At 51.2% G+C, this 17263-nt stretch overlaps 1 protein-coding gene across 1 annotated transcript; it reads left to right on the forward strand.

The window, feature by feature from the left end:
- The first annotated feature begins 2870 nt into the window (after window positions 1-2870).
- Window positions 2871-17254, forward strand: Camkv (CaM kinase like vesicle associated). Its single transcript, XM_032910581.1, has 11 exons — window positions 2871-3054; window positions 12062-12165; window positions 12274-12405; window positions 12701-12775; window positions 12990-13128; window positions 13270-13390; window positions 13538-13613; window positions 13698-13834; window positions 13996-14074; window positions 14297-14384; window positions 14659-17254. The coding sequence occupies exons 2-11, from the start codon at window positions 12071-12073 to the stop codon at window positions 15229-15231; spliced, it is 1515 nt and encodes a 504-aa protein (XP_032766472.1). The 5' UTR covers window positions 2871-3054; window positions 12062-12070; the 3' UTR covers window positions 15232-17254.
- The last annotated feature ends 9 nt before the right edge of the window (window positions 17255-17263 follow it).

Genomic DNA, 17263 nt, shown 5'->3' on the forward strand with positions numbered 1-17263 from the left:
TGGTTTTTAAAAATATTAATCATCGGGCTGGAGAGATGGCTCAGCGGTTAAGAGCACTGACTGCTCTTCCAGAGGTCCTGAGTTCAATTCCCAGCAACCACATGGTGGCTCACAACCATCTGTAATGAGATCTGACGCCCTCTTCTGGTGTGCATGAAGACAGCTACAGTATACACATAAAATAAATAAACCTTTAAGAAAAAAAAATTAATCATCATACCCTGCACCTCCAAATCTCTTTGTCTCTGTCTCTGTCTGTCTCTGTCTCTGTCTGTCTCTGTCTCTCTGTCTCTCTGTCTCTCTGTCTCTCTGTCTCTCTGTCTCTCTCTCTCTCTCTCTCTCTCTCTCTCTCTGTGTGTGTGTGTGTGTGTGTGTGTGTGTGTGTGTGTGTGTGTGTGTGTGTGTGTGCATATAAAAGCCAGAGGCCAATCTTGTGTCGGCATTGTGCACTAGTTTTTTCCTCCTTGGTTGGAACTCACTTCCTAGGTCACATATCCACCTGACCATTACAAATACTCAAATACTCATCGCCCTGCCTGATTTTTGTTTGTTTTTTTTCCAAGGCAGGGTTTCTCTGTGTAGCCCTGGCTGTCCTGGAACTCACTCTGTAGACCAGGCTGGCCTTGAACTCATAGAGATCCACCTGCCTCTGCCTCCCAAGTGCTAGGACTAAAGGCGTGCACCACTACTGCCTGATTTTTGTTTTGTTTTGCTTTGGTTTTTTGTTTTTTTGTTTTGTTTGATTTTTTTTTTTGTTCTTTTTTTCGGGGCTGGGGACCGAACCCAGGGCCTTGCGCTTCCTAGGCAAGCGCTCTACCACTGAGCTAAATCCCCAACCCCTTTGCTTTGTTTTAAACATGGGTTCTGTGGATGGAATTCAGGTCCTGTGCTTACATAGCAAGGTCGTATTATTCTTTGTCCAGAGGGCAGCTGGAGGCTGTTTGAAGTCAAAACCTTGAAGCTGTCTTGTCTGTGTCTCCCAGGGAAGCTGAGGGGCAAACCATGCCTTTAGGTTGCCCTCCACAAATGACAAAAACTTGTCTGTCCTCATACACACCTGAAAGCAAGGGGCTGCTCTAAAGTGGAATTTGGAAGCAGTCGATATAAAATCATAGGCTTGGAGTACCCTGAGCATGATCCAGACCCTTCTCTGTGCTGCTTTTCCAGCTTGACTCAGCCTCCAGCCAATCTCAAGCTTTGTGTCAGACAGGAAGGGGAAGCATGGCTCTAGAGACTAGTTGCTGCATCCATGCACATACGCCAGCAAGCACGCTTGGGTGCACACAGAGCACAGACACACGTGCCCCTGGGCATCACTGCATACACTGTGCTGTTTCCATCTCACTTGGTATAAGCTAGCACACATTCACGTGTACGAATATCCCCTGCCACGTGCTGTCACCCACGTGCACACAGTGTGCACAGGACCAAGATGTGGCGGAATGCCAGCAGCAGGCAAAGCTCTAGGGAACCGCCCCTTCCACCGACTCCAAAGCCATAATCCAGCTTCTTGGCCCCATTCTTGGATAGATTATGGTCCTCAAGAAAGATAGAAGACGTTTATGAGGTATGTCGGTTCTGCAAGCCATGTCTTGGCTATATCATTAAACTCGGAGGCCCATTGTTTCGGGAATAATAGAAAAGATTGCATGCCAGGCTTTCCCTTCATTCTGCAAAAATTAGTTAAGTGTTGTGAGATTAGACATAGGCTCTGTCAAGCTTGCCAAAAGATCCCTACCTGGTACTGGGATGGCCAAGACTCTTCCTTCATACACTGGGGCCCAGATACAATGATAACATGGCCTAGAGGAAGTGACCAGAGTCAGGGAAAGACATGAAGGACTCAACAACCCCTCTGGAAGAGGTGATCCAGAAAGCTTGAGACAATTTCTCTGGCAATCTTCTGGCTCCAGCCCCAACCTCTTCACTCAGTAGGTCCCGTCTGTCCTCAGCTAAGGGCAGTGATGCAAGCAGGCTTGCTCAACATGTGACCCTGCGTCCAGGATGGCTGGGCCAGGCAGATCACTAGAAGGGCAAGATTGGATGGAGCCCAGGGCCGGATAACGGAAAACCTAAATCTGGTCTTTATTGTCTCAGGATAGTCCTTGGGACTTGAGGGCAGTGGGATGGGTCTTTGGTCCACCTGCTTCCTTGACCAAGGACAGAAATGTGACCAAGGACTTCATTGGAAATTCCTTCCTAGTAGTTCCATGACCCCATAACCTAGCCCAGCTCACCTGGGCCATGTAGCTTAGGATGTGTTTAAGGATTATTACAAAGAGAAGAAAGCAGACCCCATGCTGGCTACATCAGAGGTGACTTTTATAGTTTGGGAGATTCAGAACTATACAGAGGGTGCTGACAGAGCCAGCTATGCGGCTGATAATTTAGTTGGGAAAGATTTTGGCCTCGCAAGAGTTGGAGGTATGATGGATGGTCTGAGGGCCTCACTGTTGTATCTTGTCCATTCCTAAATTGATCACAATTGCACACATACCCCTGTGTGTTTGTTTATTCCAGTCTAGGAGGTGCTCCAGAGACTGCCCATATTCTAAATAGGTCCAACCTTTTGGATCAGGTTTGGGGAACTAGGCAGGATCCTGGTCTCCTGGAAACTACTTCTAGCCAGGAGACTCCTGTGCAGCTCCAGGTCTCAGATTTTTCTCCAAGTCCCCATTCCTTACTCCTTACTTTGGGTAAATCAGGAAGGGCCCCTTCGCCTCCTGTTGCTGGGATTTGAGTCTGATGGCCTAAGGGAGCCTAGCAGGAGTTCGCGGCCAACCCTCCCGCGTCCTCCCTCAAGTGGGATTCCAGTCTCCGGGTCTGCCAGGGTGGGGGCGGGCCGGGCGAGGAGGCCCCGCCCCCAGCCCGCCCCCGGCCCGGGGTGCGAATCCGCTGCCAGAGAGCGACTGGCGATGCTGGAGGTTCTGGAGTCGAAGCGGCTGCAGCTGGCGCCGCGTCTGCCCCGCGTGCCCGGAGCGGATTCTGCCGGCCGCCCCCGGAGCCCTGCTGAGCCGGTTATCGCTTCCTGCCTGTGACCGACCAGCGTTGCAGGTGCGGAGCAGGGAGGGCTGGGCCGGTGGGGAGGGCGCCTCCTGGATGCACGTTGGGGGGCCTTGGGGGACTGTTTCCCTGGTTAGAGAATCCCCGCGCAGGATGCGCGCAATCGCCGCGAGGACTCTGGGGGTCCCAAGCAGGGGCACATCGCACGGTTTCTGCAGATGCGAGGTTGGGTGGCGTGCGGGGTTGGGCTAAAGTTCCCCATTACCTCTGACCGCTTGGGAGGGTCCCAGAGAAAGCCTCTGCAGCTCCGAATTGTAAAAAACATAAACCCTCGAAGATTCGTGGTGCCCCTTATAGGGGGAAAGGGCCAAGGGCCGAGCGGTCCATCCTCGAACCCAGAGCGGTCTTCAGCCCCTCCCCAACTGCCCCTGGGGGCCCCCTCCCTCCGGTTTGGCAGTCACTAATTTCCATGACAACGGAGAGTTCTTTATGGGCGACAATCCGGAGGGGGCTGGGCGGGGCTGCTGCGGGGCTGGGGGAGGAGGTTCTAAGCCCCAGTGGACTATTGGCCCCTAGCTAAGTTCAGTCTTCCGAACCTTCTGAGGGTCTTTGTCGAGGGGGGGGGCAGTGCACTGACACACGTGCGAGGTGGGGGTGCGGGGCGCACATGTTTCTGCTGGGAGGTGCGGGGCTTGGTGCTCACACGTGTGCCTCCCGCATGTGTGTTGCTGTGCCAGCGGGGGCGAGCCAGCAGCACTGGGGAAGGGGGTCAGAGTGGTACCATGGTGAAGAGCAGGGACTCTGCTTGGAGTAGCAGGGGACAATTTGCATTTGCCTCTGTCTTTTTCAGCTTGTATTGCTTGACAGGAGACCCTGGGCTCTTGAGCCCCAGCCCCATGAAGGGCTACCAACTGCTTCCTGACCCCAAACCTGCTCTAGCAGGTACCTTCCTAGAGAACAGGGTCCCCTTTTCCTCACCAAAAGCGTCTACCCGGTTTACACTACTCTAGTAGATCTTTTGCACACCAGCCCCCAAACACAGGCTCAGGCTTTGGGGCCCCCAGGACCATCCTTGCAGAAGTAGGCTGGCTTCCCATCCCCCTCTGAGCTGATTACTGGCTGATTCAGTGACTTCTGAGCCTCAGTTTCCTAACTTGGAAATCAGTATCTCCATTCCTTCAGAGCCAGGATGGAACAGGAGTCCCCCCTTTTCCCTCATTTAGTGTGGATCCCCAGGTGCCATACCCTGGCTTTATCTGCTGCAGACCTTTCTCTGTGTCTTCATTCCCTGGTGGCCACCAATTAGCAGGCTGGTGGCAGTCCTCTGCTCTGAGGGAAACTGAGACCTGGGGCTGTTGGTATGTGTGCCTTTGTCATCCTGCTTGTGGCTTGCTCATGGTGCTGTTTTGGCTGCTGCTTTTGGCCATCCTGAGATCTGCCCAAGACTGAAGACGGGATGAGGCTGAGCTGGAAGAAGGGCCCGGGGAGCCCAAGGCCTGGACAGAGTTCAGCTGATTGAGGTGGAGATTGGGGACCCCGGGTAAGGGAAGTAGGCAAGTTTCTGGGCTTCATGTCCCACAATGCTGTCTTTTCAACTTTTGGACCTCTTCACCTAAGCTGCTATCAGGACAGGGAGTGAGGCTGGGGACTGACCAGCTGGGGGACCCCAACAGCTGGCCTCTTCCCCACCAAGAGGCTCCTAGAAGCTGACCTCTTTTTACTGGGCCTCCTGAACCAAGTACACTGTATGTCTGGGGGATACTGAAGAGCCTCGAAAGCCAAACACCAAGGGTAGCTCCTGGCCCAGGGGATCCGAGCACACGGCCTAGGAGGGTTTAGGCAACTGCTGGGCATTCCGAATCTTCAGAATCTTCAGCCTGCTTCTCTCTTGTGGCTGAGTCCCTCTTTATTCTGCCACTCTCCTTCTTCCAACAGATTCTGCCTTTGTCTCTGCACCTTTCTTTACTAAAGTCTCTTAATTCCCCCACCTTGTTTTCCTTTATGGGTACCAGGGTCACAGAACCCATGGGGAAGGAGCCAGGCCAAAATGTCAGTTTGGGAAGAGGGACCTTTGCTAATACCTACTCCTTACCCCTCCCCTTGTTTTAAAACTTCCATCACCATAGCAACCTTTTACTTCAGTGCCTTCCTCTGCAGCTCCCTTCCTCCAACCAAAGGGATGCAGGGCCTCCAGTGGCTTCAAAGATCAGGACCCCAGGTTCTAAGGCCAGTGACAATTGGCTTGTAGCTTTGCCTGCATGTGGTGAGCTTACTATTCTGGAAATAGCAGTGGACTGCATGCTCACTTCTAAGACTGTGAGGTTGGGGGTTAGCAGGGGCTCCTCCATGCTCCTAAGATAGGTAGAAAAGAGTCAGCACCAGGAACTATTGATGGTGGCCCAGCTTGTTACCCAGATCTGTATGATACCCAGTTTCTTAAGGCAATTGGACAGTAGGCTTGAAGCTTGACTCTTGTCTCTTGTTACCACATACACTAGAAGGAGGTCACTACCTCCCCTAGGCTTGTGGCTGTGAGCTAGACAGGATTTGGGCTGGGGCGTGTCCATTTGCAGTAGAAAACTCAGTCCTAATCTCTAAGAGAGAAGAGGGGAGGGAAGGGAACAGGGTGCCTGCGGGCTGGTGTTCACAGCTGCCACTAAATTGGGAGGTGTTGCCTACAGTCAGGAGTCAGCGGGGAGGCCTCCTGGGCCCTTCCTGGCCTCTCTAGATTTACTGCAAGCTCTAGAGCCCCACATGGCAGATGCCAGGGCAGCTGGAAAGTTCATTTATGGATATGAAAGGTGAGACCTGAGACAGGCTGACCCTGGTGGAAGAAACCCTCAAATGGGGTCTTTTGGCCTCCATTCTGGTTGAGTTTTCTCAGACTTGCCTGAAAATTCAATAGAACTCCTAAGGACCCTTTATTAGTAGGGCACCAAATAAACAAAAGCTTCCTCAGAGTTGCCTGAGACATGAATCACTGAGCCCAGTAGGCAAGGTCCAGAAGCAAACAGTAACAGGAAAGCTTCCAGAGTCTGCTGGAGTGGAGGGCAGTGGTATCGTCCTGTTCTTTCTGCATTGCTTGTGTGTTCCCTTTGGGTGGCCCAGGTATAAGGTTTATGTCTTTTGCAGAGCAGGAAAGGATTTCTGTCTGTAGAAAAGCAGCTACCCTGAAGCTTTTGGGCCATACCTGGGCTAATGTGGAACTGACCAGATTCTGTGGTGTTGGAAGGAAAACTTTCTTTTGTTGGGTGTTAAATTTGGGGCTCATGAGGATGGGAAATGCCAGTCTCCTTCTCCTTGGCCTTCCACCCTTCTTCAAGGTGTCTCTAACTCAGTTGCTCAGCTTTGGGACTGGTCCCTCTCTTGGCTGAGCGGTACCAAGGGGCTTGGTATATACAACCGAGAGCCTCAGTGGGGTAGCGTTAGGTAGCAGATGGTGAAATAAACGGGGTAGAGGAGATAAGAGTACTGATTGGAGACATGCTTTCTTTTCTCTTGACTGAAAGATCTAGGTGTATAAGTGAATTCAATTAGACTGTCGAGGAGGTATAGTGATTGGGTGACACCTGGGTAGCCAAGATAGAGGGTAGTGGTGGCAAAGTAGATCTGTCCCTGTCTCATTATTGAGACCTGTAGGAAGGACATGGCTGTAGGTTGTCAGAATTGTGGGCTTTCTGTGGTAGAGAGACCCTAACACCAGCCCAGACCCCACAGCATGAATGTACATGTATAGTCAAGCTGGTGCCAGGATCAGAGCCAAACACACACAAAACCTCCCACCTATAACCACGCTGGCAGAGGTGAGAGCTGTTGGACTGAGGAGGAAGATGGAGCTTGGAGAAGGTGTCTCAGAAAAGGACCATTTGCATCTGGCCTTGGAGCATCAGGATTGTTTTAGACAGCTTGTTACATAGACAACCTTATGATGTCAGAATTTGTACGGAAAGAACACACAGCCCCTGGTCCTGATTCCTTGCCGGTATAGAGGCTGTTTCGCAGGGCAGCCCAGGCGGGTGGCACTCCTACTGGTGCCTACACTTCCTGCCCTGGAGTAGACATACTTGAGCTGGCGAATCACCTGTTGTCGGACATTTAGGTAGCCGCCGATTCCTTTTTAATGTTATAAATAACTCTGTGGTGACAAACAGAATTCCCACGGGAGGCTTTGGGGGAAGGGTATTTGCATCAGAGGGAACAGTGTAACAAAGCAACAGAACTAGGAGTGAATGGTCCCTGCCCAGCCCTCCTGGGAAACCTGCAAGCCAAGGTACCATTCTCCTGCTCAGTGACTGACCCTCAGATTCTAGCCTGGGAGGGTAATCTTCCCATGAGCCCCCGGGGTGGGGGAATGTCCTTAGAGTACATGAGGACTGATGCAGGCCTCTCCCTCCAGATGTTACGGTGTGGAGATGGGCGGCTGGCAGTGGTGGTTGGCTGTGCCTGTGCTTCCAGCTGCAACAATGAGATTTTAGCCACACTTACCTCCCTAGCAGATGCAGGAGCAGGCATTTTGGACGTAGTGGCAAAGAGGCCAGCCGACATCTTCAAAGCCTCTCTTGTTTGCCTCTGTTGTTCCTTGCTAGATGGCTTAAGCTCTGACTCCGTCTCACTGATGAAATGTGTGTATTCCCCAAGCCCAAGCAATCCTCGTGAAGAAGTTATGGAATTTGATCCCTAATGCTGAAGACACGTTTGAGGGGGGCTTCCAGGGAGGGTTGCGATCCCTGGGAATAGTATGGCTGGCTTCTGCCTGGGAGGAAGTGGTTGGCATCTAGGACTACCCATAGGGCTTGTCTGGGGCCCCCAGCTTGCCGGGTCCTCCTCCTTAAGGAGGACTGACACTGTAAGTGCCTTCAGATAGGGGACTATTTAGGTGCTCAAGGCCCTGCCTGAGCTCTTTTCACTTCAAGCACTTTTGGGGGCAGAGGTGGCAGAGGCAGAGCAGTTTCAGTGTGGCCTCAGTGTAGAGTTGAGCTTGCTATAACCACAGGCTGGCACAAAGCAGATTTTATGGAGGCAGACCCTGGGGTTAGATCTGTAAAGGTAGATGCAGCCATCTACCTCCAAACAAGGACATTGGGTACCTTTCCCTTTGGATGCTGGGTCCAGCCATCCAGCTCTATAATTTAGGATTGATCTGTAAAGGACAGAGTGGGGGCAGGGCCCTGTGCTCCGGGTGCAGAGTTCCCGGAGCCTGGTGAGCCAGCAGTAACTGGACCAAACCTCACCTGGCTCCTATGCTCCTGCAGTACATGAGCGCTAGGCAGGCTTGTGTCAGCCTTCTGGACCGTTACCCCTGCATGCCTCCCGGCAAAGCCTTCTGCTCCCAGCCCCAACCCTAATGCTACTTTTCCCCTACAAGGAACATGTGTCCCTCCAGGCATATCACATGCAACATGTCTGAATTCAATATTTACTAAATCCATCAAACTAATCATAATAAAAGCTTTAAAACAGCATCAGAGCATGGCGGCACATACCTACAACCCCAGCACTCAGGAACAGGGGCAGGGAGACTGCCTCAGTTATACAGAGAGTTTGAGGCCAGCTTGAGATACATGAGATTCTGTATCAAAAAACAAATAAACAAAAGATATAAATTTCAACGGTCACTTTTTTTTTTTTTTTTTTTTTGGTTCTTTTTTTTCGAGCTGGGGACCAACCCAGGGCCTTATGCTTCCTAGGCAAGCGCTCTACCACTGAGCTAAATCCCCAACCCCTTCAACGGTCACTTCTTGGTCCTAAAGAGAACTCCTATTTCCTTTAACGCTTTAACGTCCTAGAAAAGTATGTACACACACACACACACACACACACACACACACACACACACACACAAATAAATAAATGTTTGAAATTTGAAAATTATTCATTTTCTTGTATGTGTGTGTGTGTGTGTGTATATGTGTGTGTGTGTGTGTGTGCACATGCATATGCATGTGTGTGAACACTCATGCCTGCAGATACCCAGAAACCAGAAGAAAAGCAGCAGTGTTGGTGTTATTCGCTATTCTCCACCTGTTCCTTTGAGGCAGGTCTCTCCCTGAACCCGTCTGTGCCTTGCATTTTCTTGGCTAAACTAGGAGTAACAAGCCCCAACAGTTCTCTCTGCCCACCCTTGCAGCTGGGGTTTCAGGCATGTGCAAGATATGTGGCCTCTTAGACGGGTTCTGGGATTCAAACCCTGGGACCACGTAATCGTGCAGCAGGCCTTCTGAAGAGCTGAATCATCTCTCTAAATGCCTGCAAGTCCCTTTCGTTTGTTTTGTTTTTAAGACAGGGTTCCTCTGTGTAACTCTGACTGTCTGGAACACTCTGTAGACCAGGTTAGCCTCGAACTCAGAGATACACTCGCCTCGGTTTCCCAAATGCTGAGGGGTTAAAGCTGGGCCACCGTGGCCCAGCCTGCACATACGTCTTTAGTAAGACATAAAGGTGGTGGGAAGTGGGGAGATAGCTCTTCCAGAGGAGCTGGGTTCAATTCCCAGCACCCATGTGGTAGGTCACAGCTGTCCCTAAGGTCTGACACCCTCACACAGACATACGTGCAGGCAAAACACCAATACAATAAAATAAAAATAATTTGAAAAATTTTTAAAAAGATATGAAGTATGTTCCTTCATAACTACCATTCAGGTGTAGAAATGGGTCTTCCCGAAGCCCCCATGTGTCCTAACTCAGGCACCCTATCCTGTCCCTTAGGAACCACTATGTGAATCTTTAAACTTATTTTCTGCTTTTTCTGAACAGCCTTACTTCCATGCTCGAGTCCCCAGCAGTATGGCAAGTTCTGCCCGTTTTGAGCTCTGTATCAAAAGACTCACACCACATGCATTCTTTCCTGTTTCTGTCAACACGGCTTTTTGCAAGATACACTGTTTGGCTGAGTAGAGCCATAGCTCTCTCATTTCCTTTGCAGCATAACATCGTATTATATGACTTTGCCACAGTACATCCTGCTGGGGGTAGATATTTGGGCTCTTTCCAGCTTTTAGCAATTATGGATACGGCAATTATGAGCATTCTTACCCAAGTGTCCTGAGGCATAAGTGTATGCCTGCCTCTCTCTCCCGCCCTCTCTTTGATGGGATCTCTCTATGTTGCCGAGGTGGGCCTGGGACTCCTGGGGGACACTTGGCTCAAATGCATGCATTTCTAGGGAGCAAGTATTTAAAGTACACAGGGTAGGCTTGAGAAGTTGTGCAGTGGTTAAAAGCACTGGCTGCTCCTCCAGAGGGCCTGGGTTCAGTCCCCAGCACAAAAAACAACAGCTCATAACTGTACAACTCCAGTTCCAGGGGACCCAACCCCCTCTTCTGGCCTCCAGAGATACTAAGCACATATATGACGCATATGTAGGGCAAACAACATACACATGAAAATAAATAATTTTAGCTGGGCAATGGTGACACATACCTTTAATCCTAGCACTCAGAAAGCAAGGTAGGCTGATCTCTCTGAGTTTGAGGCCAGCCTGGTTTACAGAGAGTGTTCCAGGACAGCCAGGGCTGTCTTGTTACACAGTGAAACCCTATCTCAAAAAACGGAACCAACCAACCAACCAAATAAACTTAAGAATATAAAAGAAGGGGTTGGGGATTTAGCTCAGTGGTAGAGCGCTTGCCTAGCAAGCGCAAGGCCCTGGGTTCAGTCCTCAGCTCGGGGGTGGGAAGGTGGGGGGGAAGAGGATGTTATATAAAGTTAAGTGGAGGTGATGTGGCAATCCAATATCTTCCCATACTAGCTTGTTAATGCAACTGAATGAAGATAACTCAGAGAATGGTGATATTGCAAAGATTAAGAAGGAACTTGCTAACTTTAATAACTAACAGGAATTTGAGACAAAGAGGAATGAATCCAGTATCGTTGTATATTAAATAGATTGCTTAATATGTACATGTATTAGACATACAAATTTAATAAAGAATAGTTCTAAAAAGAAAAGAATATAAAAGAAGTACAGAGTATATTTGTTTGACAAAACTGGCCTTATCCTGTTTCTTCTTTTAAGACAAAGTCTCCTGTAGCCTAGGCTAGCCTTGAACTCATCAAGTAGCTGGGGCTTCCTTGAACCCCGATCCTCTTGCTGCCACCTCTTAAGTTCTAGGATTCCAGGTCTGCACCCCACCTAGCTCCCAGCTTTTTTTTAAAGGGGAGTTGCCCTCTTCCAACAGATTTCATTTTGTCCATAGCCTCACCAGCATTTGGCATCTTTAGACCATCCGAGCGAGATACACAGCTAGTATGGGGGAGAGCTCGTGAGATCTCAGCCCTAGACAAAGGACTACAGGCAGCTAAGGAAGGCTTAGAGTGGGAGAAGCAGTCTTCCCCAGGAAAGAGCACGTCAGGTGATTATCCAATACCAAGTGGTCAGCCCTGAAAGCATGCATACAAGTAACACGATGTGGACCTAGCAGGTTATAGTTATGTAATCAGAAATACGTGCATACGCACAAGAGCAAGACAGAGGGCAGGAAGGGGAAAATGATATAATTAGGTTATAATTTCGAAGAAATTACTGGAGTAAACTTGGGTCTCTCTTTCCATCCTGTGGGTTCCAGGGATCAGACTCAAGTTTGGAGGTCAGTGCCCTTACCTGGTGAGCCACCTGGCTGACCCTAAAGAGACTGATGGTTTAATCCCATTATTGGAGAGGTGGACCCAGGAGGATTTCAGCAAGTTCTAGGCCAGCTTGATGTACATATTGGGCCTAGGGCATCTAGGGCTAAATAGTGAGACCCTGTCTCAAAAGTCAAAACTAAATAAATAAACAGATTGTCCTGTAAGTCTTTTCAAGTGTATATAATGAAAGAACAATTTCTTAATATGTCAACTTAGTCAATTTTTGCTTGGTGGGGACCGTTGTAGTTCAGGCAGCCTGGTTGAATGGCTGCATCTATGGCTCAAAAAAGCAGGGTAAATCTATATCTGCCTACTTTGCCCTTCACTTGACCTGAGCTGAGTTGGGATTTTCCAAAAGCAATTTCAGTGTTGGGGGACGGGGTGTAAGAAAACGGTATAGCTGATCCAGACCCCATCCTGTTTTGCGTCTCAGAGCCTAGCAATGCCGTTTGGGTGTGTGACTCTGGGTGACAAGAAGAACTATAACCAGCCATCGGAAGTGACTGACAGATATGATTTGGGACAAGTCGTCAAGACGTGAGTGTTGGGCTATTGCACAGAGACGGGTGGAGAGACCAGGGTTGGGAAAGAGGGACCGGAGTGTACCCTGTCCTAAGTAAGGCCTGGTGTGCCTGCTGGCTTCAGCGAGGAGTTCTGTGAAATCTTCCGGGCCAAGGACAAGACAACAGGCAAGCTGCATACCTGCAAGAAGTTCCAGAAGCGTGATGGCCGCAAGGTTCGGAAGGCAGCCAAGAACGAGATTGGAATCCTGAAGATGTGAGTTGGGGGGGGGGGTTTGAGAGATGGCAGGGGAGGGCTTGAAGGCCAGAGCACCTCAGGAACTACACATTAGAATGTTACAAACCAAGGGGCCGGGATTTAGCTCAGTGGTAGAGCGCACCTAGGAAGCGCAAGGCCCTGGGTTCGATCCCCAGCTCAAAAAAAGAACCAAAAAAAAAAAAAAAAAAAAAAAAAAAAAAAGAATGTTACAACCACTCAGTATAAGGACCAGAGCTTCTCTCTCAGGGGTACACACCCAACCCTGACTACTGACTCCTCCCACTGCCACTAGGGTAAAGCACCCCAACATCCTGCAGCTGGTAGATGTGTTTGTGACCCGCAAGGAATACTTCATCTTTCTGGAGCTGTGAGTACCATTCTGGGGTTCCAGGATTCCCCAGTCCCTAGGGTCTTTTCTTTCTCCTCCCTTTATAGCTAAAGAAACCCATTTTTGGAGCCCTTTGGGTCCCAAGGCCCTAGGCCCTGCCCAGCCAAGTGCCTGGTACAAATCAGGCCTCCCAAATGCTCTTGTCCTACCCCCGACCCTGCCCACACCGGGCTCAGGGGCTGGTGTCCCTCAGGGCCACGGGGAGGGAGGTGTTTGACTGGATCCTGGACCAGGGCTACTACTCGGAGCGAGACACGAGCAACGTGGTGCGGCAGGTCCTGGAGGCTGTGGCCTACTTGCACTCTCTCAAGATTGTGCACAGGAACCTCAAGGTAAGGCCAGAGCCAGAGGAACTGGATCACTTGACAAACTGGGCTGGGAGAGCATGAGCGCCGCCACATTGGCCTCTGGTCCAGCTTTTGAGGCCCTCATAATGACTTCTGCCCACCCTTCTACCATTCTCTCCTGAACAGCTAGAAAACCTAGTGTACTACAACAGGCTAAAGAACTCAAAGATTGTCATCAGTGACTTTCACCTGGCTAAGCTAGAGAACGGTCTTATCAAGGAGCCCTGTGGAACGCCGGAGTATCTGGGCAAGGATGGGACACGGGATGGGTGGAGGGACAGCCTTCAGGGAGATACTTTGGGGTAGGGGAGAAGCTCTGTTCTAGGCTATAGATGCTACTCTATATGGCTAAGCTTGATACTGACCAGCAGATGACCACTTTTTTTTTTTTTAGCACCGGAAGTGGTAGGACGGCAACGGTATGGACGTCCTGTGGATTGTTGGGCCATTGGTGTCATCATGTATATCCTGTGAGTGGAAGGGCACAACAGTTGAAGCCAGGTGGGCTGGACAGTTATGTCTGTGGCCCTCCTAGGTGACCCTACTCCATGTAGGCTTTCAGGCAACCCGCCCTTCTATGAGGAGGTAGAAGAAGATGACTATGAGAACCATGATAAGAATCTCTTCCGCAAGATCCTCGCCGGTGACTATGAGTTTGACTCTCCGTACTGGGATGATATTTCTCAAGCAGGTGAGGGGATGCCTGGCATGTGGGCAGAGTATAGGGCAGTATGGAGGGAGGCGCCGCTCTCAGCTTCTGCTGGATTCTACTCCTACTCCCCAGCCCATACATCACATCTAGACAATGAGATGGGGCAGCCTTGCCTAGCCCATCCCTGGCTTTGTCCCCAGCCAAAGACCTGGTCACAAGGCTGATGGAGGTGGAGCAAGACCAGCGGATCACCGCCGAAGAGGCCATCTCCCATGAATGGTGAGAGCAGGGCCTTGTGGGAGGAGTGGGTATCCTGTTGCACTCTGGATGTCTTACACTGGAAGTCCTTATCTTTGAGGTCTTGAGGGTAAGGGAAGGCTTTGTAGAGCTGTGGCCAAACCAGACGCTCTGCCTGGTGGCCCTAGCTCACACAGGGAAGGGCTGTGCAGTCTCCACGAAGGCACAGACCATGCCGATCTGATGCACCCACCTCCTTTCTAGGATTTCTGGCAATGCAGCTTCTGATAAGAACATCAAGGATGGCGTCTGTGCCCAGATCGAGAAGAACTTTGCCAGAGCCAAGTGGAAGGTAGGCTTTGGCTTGCTTTCTTCCTGGCCCGATTCCAAGTGCTTCCTCTTGCACCCCACAGCTCCTTGCTGCTGCTGCACCTCTTCAGCTGAACACAAAGTTTTCTCAGGCCATCACATGCGGCTGTTGCTGCTGCGGTTGGTTATCAGAAGCTGAAGTAATGAGTAGTTGGGTAGCCAGCTGGGGTACTATGGAAGGGGCTGGGTTTAGCCGTTTGGAAGGAGTAGATCTCGTGAACCTCACCACAATCCTTTCTTCAATGTCCTCCTTTCAGAAGGCTGTCCGAGTGACCACTCTCATGAAGCGGCTCCGGGCACCAGAACAGTCTGGAACGGCTGCTACTTCAGATGCTGCCACTCCCGGGGCTGCTGGTGGGGCCGTCGCTGCAGCTGCAGGTGGAGCTGCCCCAGCCTCTGGAGCCAGTGCTACTGTAGGCACAGGGGGTGATGCTGGGTGTGCAGCCAAGAGCGATGACATGGCCTCTGCAGATCGTAGTGCCACCCCAGCCACAGATGGCAGTGCCACCCCAGCCACAGATGGCAGTGTCACCCCAGCCACTGATGGGAGCATCACCCCAGCCACTGACGGGAGTGTCACTCCAGCTACTGACAGGAGTGCTACACCAGCTACTGATGGGAGAGCCACACCAGCCACAGAAGAGAGCACAGTGCCCGCCACTCAAAGCAGTGCCGTGCCAGCTGCAAAGGCAGCAGCCACCCCTGAGCCGGCTGTGGCCCAGCCGGACAGCACAGCCCTAGAGGGTGTCACAGGCCAGGCTCCACCCTCTAGTAAAGGAGAAGAGGCTACTGGCTGTGCCCAGGAGTCTCAGAGGGTGGAGACAAGCTGAATGGGCAGTCTGTTGGGGGTTTTGAGGGATGGGAAGGAGGGTGGGAGTTTGGATGAGGGGCTTCTCACTGTATATAGAGTCACTGGCATGATGCCCTAGCTCCCCCCAAGCTCCCTCATCCCAGTGGGGCATGCCTGGGGGCCATGGGAGAGCAGTGTCGTCTCCTGTGTGGATGTATGTGAGTGGTGGGCAGGCCAGAGGCAGGGCCAGCCCCAGCCCCTGCATGGATTCCTTGTGGCTTTCTGTCTTTCGCTAGCTTCACCAGTTTCTGTTCCTTGTGGGATGCTGCTCTAGGGATACTCAGGGGGTCCTTGCTCTCCTTCCCTTCCCGTCTTCTCATTTCCCCAGGCAGGCCCTGCAAGCCTCATACTTTCCCAGGCCCTAAATGGGTGGCCTTGCCCTGAGAGCTGGTCCTCCAGCGAGGCCCTGTCAGCAGTGTTAGGCTCCTGCACACGAAGGTGTGTGTACCTGTGGTGTTTGGGCTGCTCTAGGAGTAGATGCTGGCTGTAAGAGATGATGCAGAAATCTAGGGCAGTGTGCTTTAAGTTAAGTCTGGTCACATGGTTGGGGGCAGGCACTGCATGTTAGCTGTGGGGATCCTCAGAAGTGGGAGAGAGAATGGGTAGAAGCGTCCATCTTTTTCCCTGGGTGGGGGTGGGGATCTTCCCTCTGAAGATCCTTGTGTTATTTCATAGCCTCCTGAGTCCTGTAGTGGGTTGCTCTGCATCCTGATTCTTACCGACACTCCAAAGGAAGAGAGAAACATGTTGGATGCAGCAGCGATGCCTAGGAGAACAGAGTACAGGGCCAGCAGCACCAGTGCCCCAGCCTATCTGGGTCTTCTCTGTGAGCTAGATAGGGAGGACTGGTGTCCCCCATGGTCTTCCTAGATGCCACTACCAACGAAGAGACCTTTCCCATAGCCACCTCATGCAGGCTCAGGCCATAAATCCTCTTCCTCCCAGGGAGGCATGGCAGTACCTCATAGGCTGCTTTGGGAGCTTGCTTTTCACAGCGGCAGATTTTCTGCTCTTCGTTCAGCAATGCGGAGAGGCTTTACCTCTATGTCTACTACTAGAGGCTGAGGTATCGCTCAGCCATGGGATGAGGAAGTAGAATAAGATTTCCCAGCTCCCTGAGGGATGCTCTCGGCAGGCACCCTTGGTCAGACTCTACCACAGCCTGCACAGGCAGCCACGCTGGTCCTTGCCCTTGCTCGGCACTCCATGGTGGTCCTGCCCTTCTCCCTGCATGCCTGTGGGTCTGCTCTGGTATGTGAAGGTTGGTGGGCTAACTGTGTGCCTGCTGAACCTGGCAAATAAACGTCACCCTGCAAAGCCTCTGGCCACCCTCTTGCCTTTTCTTCCTCTGTCCTATTGGGGAGGAGCCTATGGAAGGCAGTGTGGGAGGGAAGAGGCCATGGGAGCAGTTCCGGGTAGCGGCTGATGCTCAGTGCATTGCTTGGGGTGAGAGTGGAGGTCACCTTCTCCGATGTGTACCTGGATGATGTTAATGGGAAATCCTCTGGACTCAAAAAAACCATGAGAGTGGTGTGTTTAAGCCAAGAAGTATCCCTAGCCGAGCACTGAAGGGCTGATGCTTTTCCAATTCTTGTTGACGAAGAGCCTTTGTCTTAACTTGGACATAGAGGTGGAATCCACTCAGGGACAACCACTATAGGAAGTGACCTTGTTCATGGGCACAGTGGGCCTCCTTGGGCTGGGGAGAAAGTGGGGTTGCACAAGTTTTGTGCTGTATGTTGATGCCTACTTCCTGTGAATACCTGTGCTTTCCACTTAGACCAAAAAGATTTCATTCTGTCTTCCCCGGCTGACGCAGACCTGCTTTATAATATGGAGTCATGTATGTTCCTTCTGGGGGAGTAATACTGCTAATGATACCATAAAAATCCCTAAGGAGATCCGCTTCAACTCGGAGGGGCTTTGGTAAACTCACCTGGGTTGCTTTCTCAGGGAAGACCTTAAATTATCTGATGTGGGAATAATAAAGAGGGTTTGCTATTTCCTGGTCT

This window comes from Rattus rattus, chromosome 8 (genome assembly GCF_011064425.1).
Source record: "Rattus rattus isolate New Zealand chromosome 8, Rrattus_CSIRO_v1, whole genome shotgun sequence".
Taxonomy (NCBI): Eukaryota; Metazoa; Chordata; class Mammalia; order Rodentia; family Muridae; genus Rattus; species Rattus rattus.

What these genes read in the sequence shown, in the direction of transcription:
- Camkv (XM_032910581.1), top strand. Translation starts at nt 12,071, where the DNA reads ATGCCGTTTGGGTGTGTGACTCTGGGTGACAAGAAGAACTATAACCAG. An exon ending in TTGGGACAAGTCGTCAAGAC is followed by an intron (nt 12,166 to 12,273) that starts GTGAGTGTTGGG and finishes TGCTGGCTTCAG; the next exon opens with CGAGGAGTTCTGTGAAATCT. An exon ending in GGTGTCATCATGTATATCCT is followed by an intron (nt 13,614 to 13,697) that starts GTGAGTGGAAGG and finishes TACTCCATGTAG; the next exon opens with GCTTTCAGGCAACCCGCCCT.